The 22,620-nt window shown below is 40.8% G+C and overlaps 2 protein-coding genes across 2 annotated transcripts; both read left to right on the forward strand.

Annotated features, from left to right (window-relative positions):
- Positions 1-5,927: 5,927 nt before the first annotated feature.
- Positions 5,928-12,818, forward strand: LOC144709162 (alpha/beta-Hydrolases superfamily protein). Its single transcript, XM_078582589.1, has 5 exons — positions 5,928-6,558; positions 8,106-8,208; positions 8,285-8,478; positions 10,523-10,809; positions 12,563-12,818. The coding sequence occupies exons 1-4, from the start codon at positions 6,068-6,070 to the stop codon at positions 10,779-10,781; spliced, it is 1,047 nt and encodes a 348-aa protein (XP_078438715.1). The 5' UTR covers positions 5,928-6,067; the 3' UTR covers positions 10,782-10,809; positions 12,563-12,818.
- Positions 12,819-15,328: 2,510 nt separating this feature from the next.
- LOC144709233 (gamma carbonic anhydrase 1, mitochondrial-like) lies at positions 15,329-21,179 on the forward strand. Its single transcript, XM_078582703.1, has 5 exons — positions 15,329-15,553; positions 17,888-18,031; positions 18,153-18,278; positions 18,352-18,503; positions 20,085-21,179. Exons 1-5 carry the CDS (start codon positions 15,439-15,441, stop codon positions 20,361-20,363), a joined length of 816 nt encoding a protein of 271 aa, XP_078438829.1. The 5' UTR covers positions 15,329-15,438; the 3' UTR covers positions 20,364-21,179.
- Positions 21,180-22,620: the final 1,441 nt, after the last annotated feature.

Consider the following 22,620-nt stretch of genomic DNA (forward strand, 5'->3'; position numbering starts at 1 on the left):
TGGAATTTGACATTGTTTCAGTGAAGAAATATTTTTACATGATTTTATTTGCTTGGTTTAAGGTCAGTAAATCATCTCCTGATTTTTCTGAATTTTTCCCATATTTTTATGAATTTTTCTGAATTTTTCTGACCATTATTTAGGCAAGAAATGATTTTTATTTAATTAAATAATATATTGATTATTTATTTTGCATTTTAAATGCATTTAAAATGAATATCCACGTCATTCGCCCGAAATTCGGGCGAATGAAGGGATATATTAATTAAATAAGAAAGGAGAGAAGAGAGGAGAGAGATAGGAAAAGTCAAATAGAGTGATTAAAAGAGAGAGAGAAAAGCGGAAGAGAGAGGAGAGAGAGTAGAGCGGCTAGAGAGGAGAGAGAAGAAAAGATATTTAATAGGAGGAGAGAGATTTGAAAAGTCAGAAAGAGCGGCTAGAGAGGAGAGAGAAAACAAAGGCGGAAGAGAGAGAAGATAGAAAAGTCAGGAAAAGCACTATTTTGTCCTTTTCTGTTTTCTTAAAAAGCAGCAAAAAAGTGCGGCCAACGCGGACAACGAGGGTGCACGTGTCCCGAAACACGGAAAGCGAGAAAATCAAGCCCAGCCAATAGGAAATTCCGATTTTTTAGAGAAAATAAAAGAGATCCAACGGCCCACATTTGATCTCACTAAAACTGCGATATCTTGAGATCTACAACTCCGATTGGGCTGAAATTTTGAGGGCAGGTTCGTCTTTTCCTCCTCTACAATCTGGACGGTTGGATCTTTAAATAGAGGTCATAAAAAAGGCGAAATTCACTTTTGGAGGCTCTCCCCAAGCAATTGGCCAGGAAGGACATAGGAGGCATTCTGGAAGTCGTCAGATCTGGATCTCTTTATCAAATTTGTAAGTTTCTGAATTGTATTTGATCATCTTCTAGAACGATTCGAAAACGCCTTGGCATGGGCGAAATGTACATGCCCTAGATTCATGTTTTGAATGCATCAGCACTTCTTTTTGATTTGGATTCGAGATCTGACTTTTGATAATTAATTTTTAATCATTTTAGGACATTTCTGCTTCATTACATTTTTAATTTAGGGTCAAAATTGGGGCTTTCCCCAATTTCTTCACTTTCTCTCTCTAGGTTAATTTGATTTGTTTCTCTCTCTAGATTTCGGTTTTTATTGTTTAGGAATTTAATTTAATATATAAAAAACCCAAAAATAAAATTTGAACCGAAAATTCATCCATTTTGAACTCCAATTCAAAAATCACTTTCTTGATTATTAAATTCCCAATTTTAATTCTGAAAAATATTATAAATTTTATTAAATTGGGAAATTAATAATTTATATTTTTATGAGCTTAAAATAATAATAATATTCTTATCTGGAATTATCTGACCGAAATCAAAATTAAGTTTTACTTAATTTTGATTATTTTAAGAATATTATTTAATATTAATTGAATTAAATATTGCAAAATTCAAAATTACTTGACTTGATTCATAAAAATTGTTTGAAAATTCGGAATTGTTGCCTCCTTGTGGATCGACCCCTTGCTTGCTCTATATTCTTATTTAGTAATTAAGGGAATTATAAATTTATTGCATAAGTCTAAAAAGCACAACGACCACGTAATTTTACGTGATTTTTCGGCTTATCAACAGACAGCTCGCCGCCACCTGCCGCCAGTACCATCACCTCCGCACCGATCACGATCGTGTCGCGCCGCGCCCATTGCACGGCATCCCGCTCTGCGCCCGCGCGTTGCGCCGCACGCTGCGCTGCCGCGCGCACGCCGCCAGCGCGCGCCGCGGTGTGCCGCGCACCTGCTGGTGCGCCGCGCCCGTCCTGCGCTTCGCGGCCGGCGGGATGCCGGAACTCAACCGGTGCCCTGCGCGTTGCCTTCACCTCATCCTCCAGCTCCTGCCCGCACCGTCGTCCTCCCTCACCCTCGTACCAGTCAGACACCGGCTTCCACTATTAGCTGCCTCCTCTGGATCTCAGTGATACGAGCTATCCGTCGCCAGCGCGACGAAGGTACCCCTTACCCTGCCCTTTTATGTCTCTTACTTTCTTCAGTGTGCTTTCGTATTGCCTCCTCCGCGCTCGGGTTAGATAGGTGAGAGCGAGACAGGTGGTGAAAATGACGTATTTTACGAGAGTCTTACCTACCCGGTACGAGTCGGGTTTCCCGACGCGTGTGAGCACTTCAGCGGGATTTCCCCGTTCAGCGATGCACTCACCCTCGACCCTCTCGGGTGAGGTTTGGGAGGTCTGTTTGACCTCACTAGACGCGACTCCGTCAATCTCTGGAACGACAACACCGCACCTCGGCGCACGCACGTACGACAGTAGGATCTTTCACGCATCTTCGTCATCATTCATACCTGTCCATCCGCATTTTTCGGACGACACGTATGGTCGTTGTCCGAACGAGACCCTGATTCGATACCGAGCCGCTACCCTCGGCGTCGACCGGACGACGTCTTGATGACGTCCGGCATCAGTGGGCCTACGTATTGGTATGGATGGCTCATTCCGTCTCGAGGACCCTTTTATCTGGGTCTTTTCTTAAGGAAGAGGGCCCAAATTTACCCATATGTAAATTTACCCCCCCCCCCAACTTGCAAGAGAAAAAAGGGAAGAAAAAATCTGTTTTATTTCATTATTATTATTTTTATATTTCCACTTATTTACAAAATTTCCCAACGGCCACCACCGCCACCACCGCGTCATTTTCCGCACCACAGCCGCCATCGCTTTGCATTCCTTGGTGCCACTACTACTTATCCGCCATCACGACCCACGCTTCACTCGCCTCTCTGGTCCCCCATTCGCCTCCCACAGCTCAAGCCACTGTCACACTGGTCAAGTTTCCACCCATGCCCTGCACCGGCTCGAAGCCTCACCCCCGCCCGTCGCCACACCTCGCACTTCCCCACGCCCGCCACTAAGAGCTCCATGCATGCCCGTCGCACTCGCCCAGTCCTCTATCATGGCCCGCGCTCGCATGCGCTCGCCCGTGCTCGCCCACGCCCACCCGCACTTGCCGTCGCGCACTTGTACCTATTGCCGCTGCCCACGCCCATCACATACCATCATTCAAGCTGCTGCTGCCTTTGTCGTTGACTGGCATAGTTGCAGCCGCCGATGCTACGCCGCCCAGAGCATCGCGGCCACTGTCGTTCGTTGTGCCTCCTCCATGGTTGCCGCTGCCATCATGCCACCCTCCACAGGTCGATGTTGTCACGGCTGCTGCTCGTGGCCGTGCCATCATGCCACCCCTCGCACTACTCCAGCCTTTGCGCCACCACTCATCGAGGAAGCCACGCTTCACCTTCAGGCTGCCACTGTGCCGTTGACATCGTACCTCTATTTGTGCCACCATCACCAACGACTACTACATCCACGTCTGTGGAAGCCAAGGGAGCGCTCTAGTCACGACCACATGCGTGCTCTTGTTCCCGGCTAATCAGTTGTGCGATGCACCTACACCGCCCTCATATTGATTATGAACCCTTAGCTCGCCAAACAACTTCCCGAGTCGCTGCCATCACGCCCGACTCACGACACCACTGACACAAACGGGGTCACACCGGACTCATGTCACCATTATCTGAACGACTGAGCCCAACCCTGTAGGTACCCTTGCAGTTACCCTATGAATATTCCTTTATTTCTTTCAATACATCTGAGCGCATCTCCACAGTGGGGTTTGGGTAGTGATAGATAGGATTATCTTTTTGAGGGCTAGATTTTTAATCGATACGCCCATGGTTGGACTCGTTGAGGGTGCACAGAGTAATAACATTAGTCATGCTCGTACCGTCGGCATTCAACCTAACATCCGAGTCATTGGGAGCCTAGTGGCATTCCCAAGTCCCACTTACCGTGAGTGATAGTCCAGGTACTTCGACTTCGAGTTGTACTTCTCATTAAACATTATCTATACATTTCACATTTGCATCCAAGCATGTTCACTTGCCTAAATGACGTCGGAACAGTGCACAATCTCGACCCGTCGTTCCGCATCATGTGTCATTCTACAAATATTGCACACAAGAGAGCTTGTATGTACACAGTAACGGATTACATATACATGGCTGTATGAAAGAGTTGATGAACTTGTTTGTACCTTCTAGATTATAAAGTGTATCTTGGCACCTCATTTATTGGTGACTCACCCAATCAATTGGGTTAAATAGATCAAATATGAATATATATATGTTGGACATAATTAATTAATAAGTTCAAAAATAAAAAACTTATTAAATATATTGGTACACGGACCTAGCGGGCAGAGTGTATTTCATTTGGGGATTCATATCCTTTTATAGTAAATATTTTTATTTAAGTGCAAGTTCTTCTATCACATCTCTTTCTATCTCTCTTGAGAGCTCTCCCTTCCTACTAAAGCCAGAGCAGTGAGAAGATCATCACATATCAACAGCGGGACTTATCAATTACAAGATGATCATTTGGATATGTCTAGAGGCGAAACATTTTCCCGTCAAAGATTATATTCTCAAGGAACATAATGGTAGTGATTCATTCATTTGTGTATGAAGGCTTCATTTCAATTCATTTTACTTCATTGCACAGATCATTTAGGATTGTGAATCATGGCCCATAATCTCTTAATTCACATATCAGTGATGATTTACAGTCTTATGAGTAAATGTATTTTTTAATAAGTTAGTCAACTCCTTTTATGATGATTTTTTTTATTTTTCAACTGCATTGATATAAATGTCCTCTTGTCAAAATATCATGTGATTATGGCTATATTTTTTAATAAGTAAACTGGAAGCTTCCTTGATCCTCAGTTCTACTCTTCTAGAAAGAAAAAAGATAACCTTTCTCTGTCATTCTCAAGTTCTTTAATTGCTAGTATGTCATTGATTTAATAGCTTGAATCTGTTGATCTTATGAAAGTCAAAACTCAAATTTCATCACCCACTCCATCCTGGACAAACCAAGAATCAAATAACTTCATCGTCAGCATCTTTTGCAAAATTGGTTTGATATTCTTGTAGTCTCAAGGTGATTCATCCATTATTATTTGAAAACATGTTTCCATAAATAGAGAAATTCATAAATAGCTAATTTTTAAAAATATGAAACGTGAAGATAAATTTTTTATAACTCTCTGGCCTGGAAATGTATCCATACCAATATCTCCCTATTTAAACTTTAGAATGATTTAAAATCTCTCAAAAATCAAGAAAAAATTTTCTGGATTTGAAATAACAAACCATTTCTACGTAAAATGTCAAATTTATTGACATTTATATATTTTTAATTCCTTCAGTTCATCTGCCATAAATCATATTTCTATAAATTCACTATGCCACAAATATGTTGTAAATTGAGGTCCATCTGTATAAAATTTGGAGAATCAGCTTCCTTAAGTTTCTGTAATTTGGTGTTGTTTCTTAATATCATTATCATAAACATTTAGCAACAAAGGTCAAGTGTGATTAAAATAGCTGAAAATAATTTAGTTTCTAAACAAAAACTTTGATTTCGTCACATCAGAATTTTATTCAGCAGTAATCACTGACACAGTTGACTGGGTGATTTAAGTTCAAATACATTTTAGCATTAATTTTGAACTTTTAAAATCCAGTCATAACTTGATGCCCTTTGATATTGATTATATTAAAAATACTGATGTCTCGGACTACCATGCCGGAGACGTGGATGCCACCGTGGAGTCCACCTGGCTGCCACGGTGGCTACCGCGTCAGCATTTGACCGCGGCTGGGAAAAAGAAGACGCCACTTGGCGTCTTCTCATTGGTTTTTGCTATTTTTTGGACAAGCATGAAAGTTGATGCTGCCCAGCTGACAAAATCAATAGTTGATGCTCTTTCGTAGTATTTTCCCTATTATCCCCACATAATTTATATAAAACGCCAGGAATAAATACCATCTCTTCAACGACTAGACTCCGAAGAAGGGGGGGAGTTAGCCGCCCATCCGGCCATGGCGGCTCTCCTCCTCTGAAATCCCCCCTTCTCCGTCAAAACCGAGCTCGACCCGCCATAGCCAGACCACCATTGAAGCTTTTCCCAGATGGGTTCTCTTCGCGTAGCCCTGGAAGTCTCCGCCATGGCCGCCGGCGCTCGCGCTCACCTTCAACGCCGAAGCTTCCCCGCCCAATTCCTCTCGAAGACATCTCTCTGGTTCAGCAAAATCTCCTCTTCCTCCTCCAAATCCCTCAACACCTCTTCTTCATCTTCCTCCTTTGGCAATTCCTCGAGCTTCCTCTCATGGCGGAACCCTCCAGAGGCCGTCGCGAAGGACGAAGGAGAGGCCTGGACTGCCGTTCTTCTTGGGTGGCTTGGGGCTGAACAGAGGCACTTGAGGAGGTACGCGGAGATGTATGGATCGAGGGGGATGAGGACGGTCTCCTTCGTTGTTCCTGTCGATGAATTGGCGTTTGATTTGGGGAGAGGCGTTGAGGAGAAGATCGGTCGGTTTGCGGCAGAGCTCGCGGCTTGGGTGGAGGGCGGTCCGAGGAGGCGTCTCCTCTTTCATACCTTCAGCAACACAGGCTGGTTCACGTATGTATGATCTCTTCTTCTCTAAACTGTGATTGCTGCAGCGTTTTTTATTTGATCCTTGACCCCTTTTGGGTTAGGGTTTTTTTTTGTGTTTGATCTCTGATATGTATGATCTCTGCTTCTCTAATTTGTGATTGCGGCAGCGTTTTTTTTGTAAGATCCTTGATTCCTTTTTGAGTAGGCTTTTTGTGTATTTGATCTGTGATATGTATGATCTCTTCTACTCTGATATGTACGATTCTTGTTGCGTTTTTTGCATGATCCTCGACCCCTTTGTTATAGGGGTTTTTGCGTGTTTGATCTCTGATATGTATGATCTCTGCTTCTCTAATCTGTGATTGTTGCGGCGTTTTCTATAATGATCCGTGATCCCTTTTTGGGTAGGCATTTCTTTGTATTTGATCTCTGATATGTATGATTTTTGTTGCTTTTTGATACGATCCTTGACCCCTTTGGTATAGGGTTTTTTTCGTATTTAGTCTCAGATATTTATGATCGGTGCTTCTCTGATCTATGATAGTTGCAGCGTTCTTTATGTGATCAATGACCCCCTTGGTTTTAGGGGTCGGATATTTGATCTGATTGATTGAACCTTGATTGGATATTCCCTAATTGGGTGATTTTACCGATCATGTTGCATTGTATTTGATTGGATTGACCCTCTGCTGATTGTTCATAGGAGTAGATTGTGGTAAGGGGGGAAGGTTGCTATGATCAAGCCCCTGATATTGGATTGCAGGACGGATCAATATTACTGTAGGGATCATCCCCAATCCGATTGATCAGCTGATTCCAATCTTGATCGCTGAATGCTGCTCTCCCCCTGCTTGACCCCTACGGGAAAGGGGAAAGGGTTTTTCAGATGATCTACTTCATAATTTAGGCCATGCCTACCAGTTGATCCCTTTCGCAATAAGGATAGGGTACTGGATCACCGACTGGATTGCCGACTGGATCGCCCTTTGGTCATTGTGCTCTGATTGGGATGCCTGATTCTGATCAGTGAACCTGATCGATCATAATTCTATGTTCCTAGACTTACATTCTTGCACATCGATGCATTCTACTCCCTGCCGATCACGGTAATCCTTGATCTGACCATTAATCCCTTCAAGGGTAGTTTCATCGTTGTCATTGGCCTGTTTCCCTGTAAATGGAGGGAGCCTCCCACCGTATAGAGCAGGCAAGAGGATGTAGTTCTTAGGGTCCAATTCTGCAAGAAGGAAGGAAGAGCAAGAAAGCAGGGGAGGATGCCAGTGTTGCCTGGTATGGGAGATGCTCCCTATGAGAGGGTTGAGTCGGCAAGGGAGATCCTCCCGTGAAGGTGTTCTGTAGGCAATCCAAACTTGTACAGCCTCTGCTTGGTTGTATTCTTCTATTTCATAAGTCTATTGTCTATAGTTTGTTTTATTTCTTTGAAGAATCTCATCCTCTATAAAGACTTCATCTGGGTCTCTATCAGTTTTCAGGTCAAATGCTGACTAGTTCCTCTTACTCTGATCGATAGGATCATGATAACTTACGCTGTCTACTTCATTGTGTTGAAGGTATGGTGCAATCCTTGAGAATCTTCGATCGAGGAAAGATATTCTTGAGAAGATTGGCGGCTGTGTGGTGGACTCTGGAGCGGATCCGGAGATCAATCCGCAGGTTGATCTCTCAGTGTTCTGAAGTAGAATATCAGGATCTAGCATCTGAACATCATTGATCTATTTCTGGCAAGCAGGTTTGGGCAGCGGGATTTTCGGCAGCTTTGATGAAAAAGCGAAGGCAGGTGGCACTAGCTTTGGAGGAGGTTCTCCCGGGAGACACAGCTGTTGCAGAACCGGTTGGGGAGGAGAGAGACGTGCCAGAGCTCGTTGTCCTCTCCATTTTAGAGAAGCTCTTCTCCTTCGTTCTGAAACTGCCAGACGTGAATCAGTGAGCTCAATTGCTCTTCTCCATATATATATATATCTATGTATCTTTCCATCCATCCATACATTCTTCTAATTAAGTATATATCTATGTACCTACCCATCCGTCCATCTTTCTATTTATCTATATACTTGTCTACATATATCCTCTCATTTAGCCTTCATTTTCTCTATCTATCGGTATCCTTATATATATAGCCATTCAACAATCCACCCATCCATTCTTCCTTCTGTCACTACCATAGTCTTGTAGATCCATCCATCTATTTATCTATCTATCCATCTATCTAATCAGTCATCCTTTTTTATCGTCCATTCTTCTCTTTTTTAAAACCATCCGTCAGTCTATCTATTTATTTATTCGTTTATGCATCCATCTATTTGTTTGTGCATCTATATATTAGCTTCAAGAAAACCTATTACTGCATTCATTAATTTTTCTCTTTCCATCATTATGCCCATCTGTCCATCTTTCCATTTATTCCAACATTCATTTGTCTGTCTATTTATTTATTTGGTATATTTCAACTTATCATTGTATTCATCTGTTTTTCCTCTCTCATGTCCCACTATCAATTTTACCATGAATCTATATGTATTTATTATTATTTTTTATCTATTTATCTGCCCGTCCATCCATCCACCTATTCGCCTATCCATCATTCAATCCATCTTTTCTTCTATCCATCCACCCATTTTCATAATTATGCGTTACCTCCCCAGGAAGCTGTGCAGATAATGTTCATTCTCGTGCGCAAGCATCCACCCATCAAACTGGTCCTCTCTCATCTCCACATTAGTCTGACCTTGATCATGGGTATCATCTTCAACATCCATTCATCATCATATATTTCCCTTCTTGCTGGAGGCTGAACAAATTGTGGTCGTTCCCACATACAGGAATCCATCCATTTTTCCATCTTTCTTTAATCCCCACAAGAGGTAGAGCAGGATCATGGTCATTATCATCAACATGCATTGGCAGGAGGTCGGGGAGATTATAGGCATTTTTATGAAATGCCTCTCTCTTATTTCGACCTGAGGATGACTGTGTTCATGGACACTTTCATCAGCATACATTCATCCATCAATCTGTCTCCATCTCATTCCGACAGGAGGATGATCATGTTCACAGCCGTGATCATCTACATACATCCATCCATCGAACTGTCTCCATCTCGTCTTCACCAGAGGCCAAGTATGATCATTCTCATCAACATACATCCATCCATTTTCGTCTCTCTCCATTTGCAAGTGCTGAGCTGATTATGGTCATCCTCATGCACACGCAGATATCTCTCAGTCTGTCTCTTTCTCGTCTTTGTAGGAGGCTGGCCATGATCATTGTCTTTGTCACCAATATCAATCCATCGATTCTCGTCTCTTTCCCCTGTCTACATGAGTGCGATGAGATTATGGTCATTCTCATGCTCAAGCATCCATCTGTCAGTGTCTCTATCTAGTCCCCACAGGAGGCAGAACATGATTGTGGTCATTATTATCACCACTCCATCCTTCTTCATCTATCTCCCTTTTGCTAGAGACTGTGCAGACTATTGGCATTCCCACGCAAAACCATCCATGCATCCATTCACTCATCAATCCTTCTACCTGACAAGTCCACAGGAGGTAGAGACGATCAATGGCATTATCATCAATATTCAACCATTCATCCTCATGTCTCTCTCCCATTTTGCTGGAGGTTGAGCAGACTATGATCTTTCCCATGCGCAGGCATCTATGCAATTCTGCATCCATTCACTCATCACTTCATCTCTCTCTCAACTCCACAGAATGCGGAGCATGATCGATGGCAGTATCCTCTACATCAAACCATCTTTTTTTTCAATATCTAACCATTCATCTTCATGTCTCTCCACTCTTGTTGGAGGCTGAGCAGACTATGGACATTCCCACACACACATCGATGCATCCATACACCCATCAATCCATCTGTCTCATCCACACATGAGGCAGAGAATGATTGTGATCATCCATATCCATAAATATCCTACCATCCGTCCTCATACCTCTCTCCTCTTTTACAGGCGGCTGAGCAAGATCATCTCCATTCTCAGCCATGAACAGCCGCCATGCCCACAGCTCTACCTGTATAGCTCTGCGGACCGCGTCATCCCTGCAAGATCGGTGGAGCTTTTTATAGAGTCACAGAGGGACAAAGGGCGCGAGGTCCACGCACATGACTTCCGGGTATCCCCGCACGTCGACCATCTTCGGACCTTTCCCCGCGTCTACTCAGCCAAGCTCCATGATTTTCTCCATGGCTGCACTGCAAAGCATCATTGATGTGTGTCATACTAACGGAAGGGAAGAGGTATCATTTCTATCAGTCTGTTAATGTATCTGTCTTCGGGATACTTCCAAATATACATTTATGTGTATCCATAGATTCATCCATTCTTGTGCTGGACGGGCTTCTTTGAGCATAATTATACGTTTCAATTTAGATATTGTACATGAATCTCATAAACATTTTCAAAGCCTATTTTCTTACTTGCACTGTTTTCGATAAGATAATTTACCTTCTGATGTGTTTCGTAGTTTGGGATTAGGGTTCACCTTGTGTGAACAAAAACAGTCCTTATCAAAATTAGTTATTGTCATCGCCGTCAAGGACAGTGTGTGATGATGATGACAAAGATCAAACAAATGGCTGTGGCGGCACGTGTATGACGGTGGGCAACCACGGCAACTGCCACAATAGCAATTGGCAGCACCTATGGTGGTCACTCAAAAGTCATATAGAAAAGGGTATAGAGACAAATACCTAAGTTTTACCTCCTTGTCATCTCCTTGGAATTGTCATATCCATGAATCATATTGGCGATGATGATGGTGATGTATTTTGTCATCACCGTCGTCATTGTCATTCTATAGCAAACAGATGACATGGACAATTATGATTCATCATCATCCTCTCATCTTTGTCATTATTACTGAAGACACAAACTACCATTGTGATCCGTGCAATCCGATTGAGTGTATGGATCACTCAGACCATCTAAATAGCATCAATGAATCAGGATTTCAGTCCATCCAGATTGCAATCAAGATTACCCCCTCTATTGCAATATCTCTCCATCTCCTTCCTTTTGTCATCTGGAAAACTCTCAATCTCTCTCTGTTTTACTCTTGAGTCAATCTTGATCTCTCACTCCCTCATCCTATCTCTCCCCAGATTTTCACTGTTTTTTCTACATCGTTTTTCCATTTTCTTTTGCCCTCTATCAATCTATCTAGCTTTCTTTCATCCTCTTTTATTCTCTTTTTTCCCCTCTCTCTCTCTCCTTTTCTCTTCCACTTTCTCTCTCACTTGGATCAATTCAGTCTATCGTTCAGGATCGATCGGAGTCGATCAAGATTGATCCATCCAATCTATCAGATCTGTCAATCAGCCTCAGCTTACAGTGTAGTAAGCATTATTTTCGATTCATTTAAAAGATTCAGTCCATCTTGATCAATCTAATGGATAGATCTAACAGGTCAATCATGGTCGATCATGATCAAATAGATCCGTCGAATGCATCAATCAGGATTGATCTGATCGTTGATTAGATCTCTTAGATCTGATGGCTTTGTCTATCTGACCCTTTGATCGCCTGTCCGGTTCATACGGTGCATTATGGAAGTGCCGATTCATTTGTAATATTCATCTAAGGTAACCTACTGTGTTTCAGTTTACATTTATGATTTCTTTGGTGACTCATTATTTTCGTAGATATTGTCTTGTAATGAATCATATGCTGATTTTCTGCTTCAAATAACCTTTGAATTGTTAATGGTGTATGTTATTCCGTAGTCCAGTGGTGTATTGTCGTAGCATAAAAAATGGTGCAGCAAGCCAGTACCATTTTAGAATACAAAGCATAATCGGTGTATCAATATTAAGAAAGTATAATGAGGTGTCATCTGATTCTACAGTCAACCTTAAATACACATATCTAGACACAGGCCTAAAGGTATTAGTTCAAGTTAATGATTGGAAGTTCGTTGTTCGTCCCCAAACGAACAGCTGAAAATTGATGTTAGCATTCGTGATTGGTTCGTTTGTGTTCATTTGCAAACAGACTGCATTTTTGAAGACATGCATTACTTGTGGGAAATTTTGAGTCGCCGAAGGGGTTAGACTGGTTGCAAGCCGAAAGGGTGCTAATAGCTTGTTGAAGGGGGATGAGAAGAAGGGGGGCCACCCAATGGCTTTTTTATTTACATTTTCCCCCAACCCTTTGTGAACCATTCGCAAACACTGTTCATTCCAGATTTTTTACATTCATGTTCGTGTTCATTCACATTATTATTTAATTTACGTCCTTATTTAATCTAGCTAGGCCGGTATACTCATGTTTTTATTGATCACTGAGTTTCAAGAGATCTCTTTGTGGGTGGAATTTTGTGGATGACTAGATATGGGTATTATTAATCAAGTTGTTAAGCTCTAATGAATCTCAAGATCATTTAATCAGGTGTCCACTATCTGCCTTCATTTGGAAATTAGTGGAAGCATGAGTGGAGAAAGAGTAGAGACGTTGGTAGGGCGATGAGAGGAGCAGTGCCAAGGGAAACTCTAGGAGAGATGGATTGATTAGATTGGATTGATTAGAAAGGAGAGATTACATGCCCTCATATAAGGATAAGGAAGACGAGACAGACGTATCCCTTATGGCATATAGGAAATATATGTAAATAGAGAGATGGGGATAGATAGGTCCAATGGACCCATTGAGCTTGTTAGGCCTTATCATATAAGTCCATTTTTAAGCGTAAATTGACTTCCCATATTATAAACATACTTTCATTTTAAAAAGATCAGTATCTAGCTCTTTGCGGCGAAAGAAGTCAAAACATTCTTTTGAATATTCTTTATGAACTCAAGGACAAAATTCGCAATCTTTTAACAAAAATATAAATCAATGATCTTTTAATAAAAAATTGAAAATTTTAATGCTTCCCATTAAAAATATTTCTCCTAATGATTATAGTTTCGAATAATAAGGTAGTTATGGATGAACAACTAATTAGTTGTACAGGTTATGCTTATCATACGGAAACACATAATACTTGAAAGGGCTATAGTTTTTTCCAGAACATGATTTGAATATGATGCAATGACTTACGTCCTATTGGAATAGCTTCACTATGAGGCTTCGGCTTTCCCAAAGAATACAAAATATGTTCCCTATAACACCTATATATCATATGATATAAGATCATGCGTTTAATTATATTTTTTATGTGGACTCGACTCTTGGCCTGTGAAATCCGCTATTTACATCTGGTTCATGATCAATCATTATTATTTATCAAACCCCCATCACCAGATAAATCTTGAAGTTCTTCGATGTCACTAATCTTCATTAGACTATCAAACAACTGGTTGGTCTGTAAGTACAGACCATTTGGCCCAGTAACAAACATATCTTGATCTGCACTCTCTCTCTCTCTCTCTCTCTCTCTCTCTCTCGAATTTCTTCTATTTTTTGTGATCCACTAAACTTCATTAGACTATCAAACTACTAGACTTGAGTTGCTCTCTCTCTCTATCTCTAAAATATTTATATTTTCTTTGATAAACTGAACTTCACTAGACAATCTAACAACTAGCTGGTCCCATAGTACAGACCATTTGGCCCAGTAACTAACAGATCTTGATCTGCACTCTCTCTCTCTCTCTCAAAATTCTTCTATTTTTTCTGATCCACTAAATTTCATTAGACTATCAAACTACTAGACTTGAGTTGCTCTCTCTCTCTCTAAAATATTTCTATTTTCACTGATAAACTAAACTTCATTTGACAATTAAAAAACTAGTTTGTCCCCTAGTACAGACCACTTGGACCAGTAACAAACAGATCTTGAGATGTGCTCTCTCTCTCTCTAAAATTTCTTCTATTTTTTGTGATGCAGTAAACATCATTAGACTATCAAACTACTGAATATTGAGTTGCTATCTCTCTCTCTCTATATATATAGAAATATTTCTATTTTCTCTGATAAAATAAACTTCACTAGACAATCAAACAAGTAGTTGTTCCTTAAGTACAGACCATTCAGCCCAGTAACTACCAGATCTTGAGCTGTGCTCTCTCTCTCTCTCTAAAATTTCTTCTACATTTTGTGATGCACCAAACTTCATTAGACTAACAAACTAGTAGATCTTGAGTTGCTCTCTCTCTCTCTCTCTGTCTCTAAAATATTTCTATTTTCTCTGATAAACTAAACTTCATAAGAAAATCAAACAACTAGTTGGTATTTTAGTACAGACCCTTTGGCCCAGTAACTTAAGAGTTATTGGGTTGGTATATCTCTCTTTCTCTCTAAAAAAAACATTCATTAGACTATCAAACTACAAGAGCTTGAGTTGCTCTCTGTCTCTCTGTCTCTATAAAGTATTTCTATTTTCTCTGATAAACTAAACTTCATAAGACAATCAAACAACTAGTTGGACTTTTAGTACAGACCCTTTGGCCCAGTAACTACCAGATCTTGAGCTGTGCTCTCTCTCTCTCTCTCTAAAATTTCTTCTATTTCTGTGATGCACTAAACTTCATAGACTATCGAACTACTAGATCTTGAGTTTCTCACTCTCTCTCTCTAAATTTTTCCTATTTTTTTTGATGCACTAAACTTCATTAGACTATCAAACTACTAGATCTTGAGTTGCTCTCTCTCTCTCTCTCTCCTGAAAACATTTCTATTTTCTCTGATAAACTAAACTTAATTAGACAATCAAACAACTAGTTGGTCTTTTAGTACAGACCATTTGGCCCAGTAACTTAAACAGATATTGGGTTGGTCTATCTCTCTTTCTTTCTCTATAAAACATTTATTTTCTTTTACGAGCTATTTCTGTCCATGAGCTGAACACTGGCCGCCGCCGAGGGGGCAACTAGAAGAGGGAGACGACCGAACGATTGTTCATCGCTCTCGAATCGGATTTGACGAGATGGGTACTCTGGGAAAGGCGATCTACACGGTGGGCTTTTGGATCCGGGAGACTGGCCAGGCGATCGATCGACTGGGAAGCCGCCTTCAGGGGAGCTATTACTTCCAAGAACAGCGTAAAAATCATCGACCCATCTTTCATCATTCTTGATTTTACATAAATTTATAGGAAGGATTGTTGGGTTTTTGGTGCCAAAAGTATTTGCCTTTGGTTTTTCCCATCTGGGTATGAGTCTGGTTACATGTGTTGAGATTGCGGATTTTCGCGTCTTGGTCCGTTTCTGATGTAATCGATCAATTTCGGGGATGATGGTTGGTAATCTCTGTCAGTGAATTGCGTTGGCTAAATGGAGGCCCAATGCCGATTGTTATTTCCCCTTTGTGTCTCGCGGTTTGCGAGATGGTTCTGTGTTGCATTGTTGCATTTTGATTTTTCTTTGTTTTGTTTTTGATGTTGTTATTATCTTCAGGACGTACGATAAAATTTTGATTTTTTGTTAAGCGACAGTGATGAAATAGTAGGTCTTTTTTCGGGTATCCCAAACTCAAAGATCTGGAGATAATTTGGTGTTATTCTTTTTGAGCTTGTATGATGCAACGATAAAAGGGGCTTTTAATCAAAATGTTACATCAGTTTGGAAGTTATGTGATGCTAATAAGTATTATACCGCGGCATTTGACTATAGTTGGCTCGTTGGGATCCTCTTCTGGAACATTTTTGGTTTTTTATTTTTTATTTCATCTTTTCAGTTTGAAATTATAAACCTCTATTTTTTACGATTATGCAAATATTTATGGATTACGTGGTACATCTATTCAGTGTTTCTAATTGTCCCGGAACCGCTATTTGTAGAATTCGTTCTTAACATTTCAATTGTGGAACTGAACGGTTATCGATGTTGAGAAAAATCCTAATTGATGAATTATCTGGCATTTTATTTCATGGAGTAGTGGATGAACGTATTCTTCGTTCCACTCGAGACATCACTTTTTAATCTACCAGTTGAAAATTCAGTTTCGAGACATCAATTGAGCATTTATTCTCAGGTGCTACTGCTTTCATGGATCAGTATGCATTTAAAATGTTTTCACTCTTTCATTTGACTAAAATAGGCATAGGAGGATTCTCATGGCTTTGCTTACGTTTATCTTCGGAGTGCCATTTGTTGGAAAGTTCATAAGTTGATGGAATACCAATGGGCTTTGGTGGTTCACGAGTTTGAAGAAATAAGAATACATCTGGAAAAAAAGAATTTTGGAGGCCAGGATCCCTAAGACGAATCTTGGACTTAAAATCTTGGAAATTGTCAGTGACAATTCGATGATGCAGACAATGACAATACGGATGAAACATCTTGGAAACTGGATGGTAATGAAACGTCCTCGTTCACTCATGATTTTCATTCTTCACGCCTAACTGGGTTTGGCAGATGATTTCAAATTCGTAATCGTTATTGACATCGTCATAGCCATTCATGTTTTGGCTTGGATGGATGTTGACGATGATTCATGATCAACTGGTCATTGATGATTATGATGAATAGGACAACTATTTTTCATTGTCATTGTTTAGTATTGACATCGTCAATCCCCAAAACTTGTTCTTGTTATTGTCATTCATGTTTTCGTTTGGACTTCTGAAAATGACTATTCATCATGAATTAATGGATGACAATAACGATGGAAATGATAGAATTCCTCGGTAGATCTCACGAATTCCCGAATCAAGAATCTCAAGAAAATATAATAGCAATCAAGAAAACCCCAGATCTGAGTTGTGAAGAGGGAAAACTGGGAATGTAGAAGAAGTGTCGTGGTGAAGAGAGTAAGGATAGAGCAGGAGCAACTCTAGAGAGATAGAGGTGGATCAAGGCCAGATCGGCCCCTCTCCTCTGGCGTTGAGAATCTCCCACCAGCCCGCGCCCTTGCAACTGAGAAAAAACCAACTCGATACCCTTCCCCCTTTCTCTCTTTATTTATAGCCTCCCCTCCAGTCAGTTAGAACTTATTCTAACTTGCACGTGCTTCTAGCGACCCGTACGTGCGACTCTTCGTCTTTCTGTGGTAAGTCTTCGGAAGGTGCTTATCAGCATGCGACGCCTCGTCTTCTTTGATAAGTCTTCGGAAGGTGCTTATCAGAAAACTAGTCATCATCATCATCATCATTGTAGTCCATTAGTCATTGTCGTCATTAATGTGGAACCCTATTTCCAGTGGGGATATAAGCTCTTGGAAAGACTGGGTGTATTGTGAATTTCTTGAGACGCTGATAATTATGAGTTTCAGTTCTATCAAGAGGCAGCATTTCTTTAATTCCCGTGGTATAATAGTATAATACGGTATTAGTGGAGGGGAATGATGACTCTTCTTTTCTCTAAGCCATATTTGCTTTTTGTTACTTTTGTTCCCTGTTTCATGAAATATACCATATTGTGGGGGTGTTCTTTCAGTATCCCGGCATCGGACACTCATGAACATATTCGATAAAGTCCCTGTTGTTGAGAAGGACGCATTTGTCGCTCCAAGCGCTTCGGTCATTGGCGATGTCCATGTCGGGCGTGGATCTTCTATCTGGTACGGTTGTGTCTTGAGAGGTATGCTCAGAGTTGCTCAGTTTTTCTCATCAATCTCATCAACTTTGAATAAAGACCTAGTTAAGATCAAGCGCTTACCACTGTGTTAAAAGCTATAGCTGGCAGAGGTTATGTTCTACAGGTGATGTGAACAGCATCAGAGTTGGGTCGGGGACGAACATCCAAGACAACTCCCTGGTCCACGTAGCCAAGTCCAATCTTGCCGGAAAGGTCTTTCCGACGATAATCGGAGACAATGTCACCGTCGGTAAGCGCCCCGAGAACATCAAAACCCAGAGAACAAATTTTGAAGAGTAAGGGGATGATATTTTGTGGGATAGGGCATGGTGCTACCATTCACGGGTGCACCGTGGAAGATGAGGCCTTTGTGGGCATGGGAGCTGTCCTCCTTGATGGTGTTGTAGTGGAGAAGAACGCCATGGTTGCCGCTGGCTCCCTCGTTCGGCAGAATACTCGCATCCCGTCTGGCGAGGTCTCTACTCTTTCTTGTCTTCTTCTTCTTCTTCTTCCATTTAATATTGTTACCACTATTATCTTAATCGTCTTCATCGTCATCCTCATCTTCTTATGTAGTAATTGTTTTTCTTCCTATTCAGAAATTATCATCTTATTATAATCAATCTCTTCATTTTACATTCTCATCATCATTATCATGGTCGTCATCATCGTTGTCATTCTCCTCACTGTCACCATCGTCATCATCACCGCTATTGTCATCAATATCATTGTCTTCTTCTTCTTCCACTTAATATTATTACCACTATTATCTTAATAATCATCATTGTATCGTTGTCTTCATCTTCTTATTTAGTAATTATTTTTCTTCCTATTCAGTGATTATTATCTTATATATCATTAATCTCTTCATTATACATTTATCATCATCATCATCATGGTCGTCATCATCGTTGTCATTCTCCTCACCGTCACCATCGTCATCATCACAGCTATTGTCATCGTTATCATTGTCTTCTTCGTCTTCCACTTAATATGATTACCACTATTATCTTAATAATCATCATTGTATCGTTGTCTTCATCTTCTTATTTAGTAATTATTTTTCTTCCTATTCAGCGATTGTCATCTTATTATCATCAATCTCTTCATTATACATTATCATCATCATCATCATGGTCGTCATCATTGTTGGCATTCTCCTCACTGTCACCATCGTCATCATCACAGCTATTGTCATCGTTATCATTGTCTTCTTCTTCTTCCACTTAATATGATTACCGCTATTATCTTAATAATCATCATTGTATCGTTGTCTTCATCTTCTTATTTAGTAATTATTTTTCTTCCTATTCAGCGATTGTCATCTTATTATCATCAGTCTCTTCATTATACATTATCATCATCATCATCATGGTCGTCATCATTGTTGTCATTCTCCTCACTGTCACCATCGTCATCATCACCGCTATTGTCATCATTATCATTGTCTTCTTCTTCTTCCACTTAATATGATTACCACTATTATCTTAATAATCATCGTTGTATTGTTGTCTTCGTCTTCTTATTTAGTAATTATTTTTCTTCCTATTCAGTGATTATCATCTTATTATCATCAGTCTCTTCATTATACATTATCATCATCATCATCATGGTCGTCATCATTGTTGTCATTCTCCTCACTGTCACCATCGTCATCATCACCGCTATTGTCATCATTATCATTGTCTTCTTCTTCTTCCACTTAATATGATTACCACTATTATCTTAATAATCATCGTTGTATTGTTGTCTTCATCTTCTTATTTAGTAATTATTTTTCTTCCTATTCAGTGATTATCATCTTATTATCATCAATCTCTTCATTATACATTATCATCATCATCATCAGCGGCAGCAGCATCAGCACCATCATAATCACCATCACGGTCGTCATCATCACCATTATTGTCTTCATTATCTTTGTCATCACCATCATCCCCATCATCATCATCTTCTTCGGCTTGATCATTATCATCATCATAATCGCCACCATCATGATTAACATGATAATCATCATCATCTTTTTCGTGTGTTTTGATGAGGGGTGATGCTGCAGGTGTGGGGAGGGAATCCGGCCAAGTTTCTGAGGAAGGTGACAGAGGAGGAGGTGGCGTTCATGGTGCAGGCGGCGGCCAATTATGGTAATCTGGCTCAGGTGCATGCGGCGGAGAACGCCAAGGCCTTTGACGAGATCGAGCTCGAGAAGGCGCTGCGCAAGAAGTTCGCCCACCGTGACGAAGAGTACGATTCGATGCTTGGTGTCGTCCGGGAGCTCCCTCCCCAGCTCGTCCTCCCCTCTAACGTCCTCCCCCCTGCCAAGCCCGCCGTCCTCTAAATCCTCCTCTCTCTACCACTTTCTCTCTCTAGAAAATCAGGTCTTATCTTCCTGCTCAGCCTGCTCTCAGAAACCATTGTCTTTTTTCTTCTCTCTACCTCAATTTGGCTCTTTTATTTCTCCCTCTAGAAAGTCAGGGGCCCTTCTTTCTGTCTTGCACTCCGAAACCTTCTTCTTCTCTCTCTCTCTTTATCTCTCTCTAGAAAAACCGGGCCTGTTCTTCCAGCAAAGCCCATGTCCTCTGAAACCTGCTTCTTCATCATCATCTTCTTCTTCTTCCTCTCTCTCTCTCTAGAAAAACTGGGCCTGTTCTTCCAGCAAAGCCCATGTCCTCTGAAACCTTCTTCTTCTCCTTCTCTCTCTCTCTCTAGAAAAACTGGGCCTGTTCTTTCAGCAAAGCCCACGTCCTCTGAAACCTTCTTCTTCTTCTTCCTCTCTCTCTCTCTCTCTAGAAAAACTGGGCCTGTTCTTCCAGCAAAGCCCATGTCCTCTGAAACCTTCCTCATCTTCTCTCTCTCTCTCTCTAGAAAAACTGGGCCTGTTCTTCCAGCAAAGCCCACGTCTTCTGAAACCTGCTTCTTCATTCTCTCTTGTTTTTCTCTCCAGAAAATCAGGTTCTGTTTCTCTTCCAGACTTACCATGCCTTCTTCTCTCCTCTTTCTCTCTCTAGAAGAACAGGGTCTGTTCTTCCTCCTGCCCTGTGCCCCAATAATCAATTATGGGCTGAGCCGTGACTGAAAGATGGCTGCCTACGGTTTCTTTATTCTGTTTTTTTTTCCTGAAAAGAAATACATGCATTTCTGGCTTCCTCCTGTCTGTCTCAGGCTTTCTTTCTTTTGAATAACTGGTAGAGAGATGAAGGTAGAGAGAGAGGGATGCTCCCTATCTCTCTCTAGAAAAGCAACCGAAGGTGGAAGATGAGAGGAGATAGAGAGAGGAGTGGATGTGTCTATCTCTCTCTAAACTTTTATTCTTTTGAGACCCAGGTAATTGATTCTCAAGGAATGTGTTTGGAGGAACATGTTAGAGAGAGAGAGAGCCAGCAGCAGACTCTGCTACCGGTTATTCTTTTGGCTGAGCAGAGTCTTTCTCTCTCATACTTTTCTGCTGATTCTCCTGTGACGTGTTTGGAGGAGATGAAAGATAAGAGAGAGAGAACAGTGCATCTCTCTCTAAAATGCTACTCTACTGAGACCCAGGTAGCTGATTATCCTACAACTTTTTTTGAGTTAGAAGGATGAGAGAAAAAGAGATGGAAAGAGACAAAGAGAACCAGCTGGAATGTCTCTCTCTCTCTAAAAATGGTACTCTGCTGAGACACAGGTATTTTGAAGATGATGAAAGATGAGAGAGAGAGATAGACAGAGAAAGCGAGAGAGAGAGATAAAGAGACAGAGAGACAGACAGAGAGAAAGAGAGATAAAGAGAGAGAGGGAGAGAGAGAGAGGGGGAGAGAGAGAGAGAGAGGGGGAGAGAGAGGGAGAGAGGGAGAGGAGGGAGAGACAGAGAGAGAGAGAGAGAGAGAGAGAGAGAGAGAGAGAGAGAGAGAGAGAGAGAGAGAGAGAGAGAGAGAGAGAGAGAGAGAGAGAGAGAGAGAGAGAGAGAGAGATTAGTTCAGTTCAATGAAACATTTACCTTAAGACCAGGAGAAAAAAAATCAACATTTCATTAAAAATAGTGTAGATATGAATGGAAAATTAGAGGGAGATAATAGTTCAGTTCATTGAAACATTTACAAGAGATCTTTTCTACAAAAATTTCATAAAAAATTACTTTATATCTACATTAAAACATAGTAAGTTCTGCCACCTTAACTCTAAGTGACCTTTCATCTGCTAATAATTACATAGCAAGTTCTGCCACCTTTTACCTACATTTAATTACATATCAAAACGTTTTAATGTAGATATACACCAATTTTTTAATTACAGAAAAAACGTTTGATATGCAATTATTAGTAGATAAAACGTTTGATCTATGTTTATCTGTAATTAAAATCCGAAAATCTTCTAAAAAAGGGGTGGGACACGAAAGAAAAAGAAAAAGCAGGTCCTGACAGGGCCATCAGAACAAAACCCTAAAAAAGAGGGGCTTGTGGAGAAAAAACACATTTAAATTTTCTTTCAAATTAAATATTCCCTTAAATCGCACTCAACGACGTTACTTTCAGTCGAAAAAAACAAAAAAAATATTTAAAAAATAATTTCACAGCACAAACATAAGCTGTTCCTGCTGCCTCTTTTGGTCACTTCTTCCT

The sequence above is a fragment of the Wolffia australiana genome, chromosome 11 (genome assembly GCF_029677425.1).
Source record: "Wolffia australiana isolate 7733 chromosome 11, ASM2967742v1".
NCBI classification, from domain to species: Eukaryota; Viridiplantae; Streptophyta; class Magnoliopsida; order Alismatales; family Araceae; genus Wolffia; species Wolffia australiana.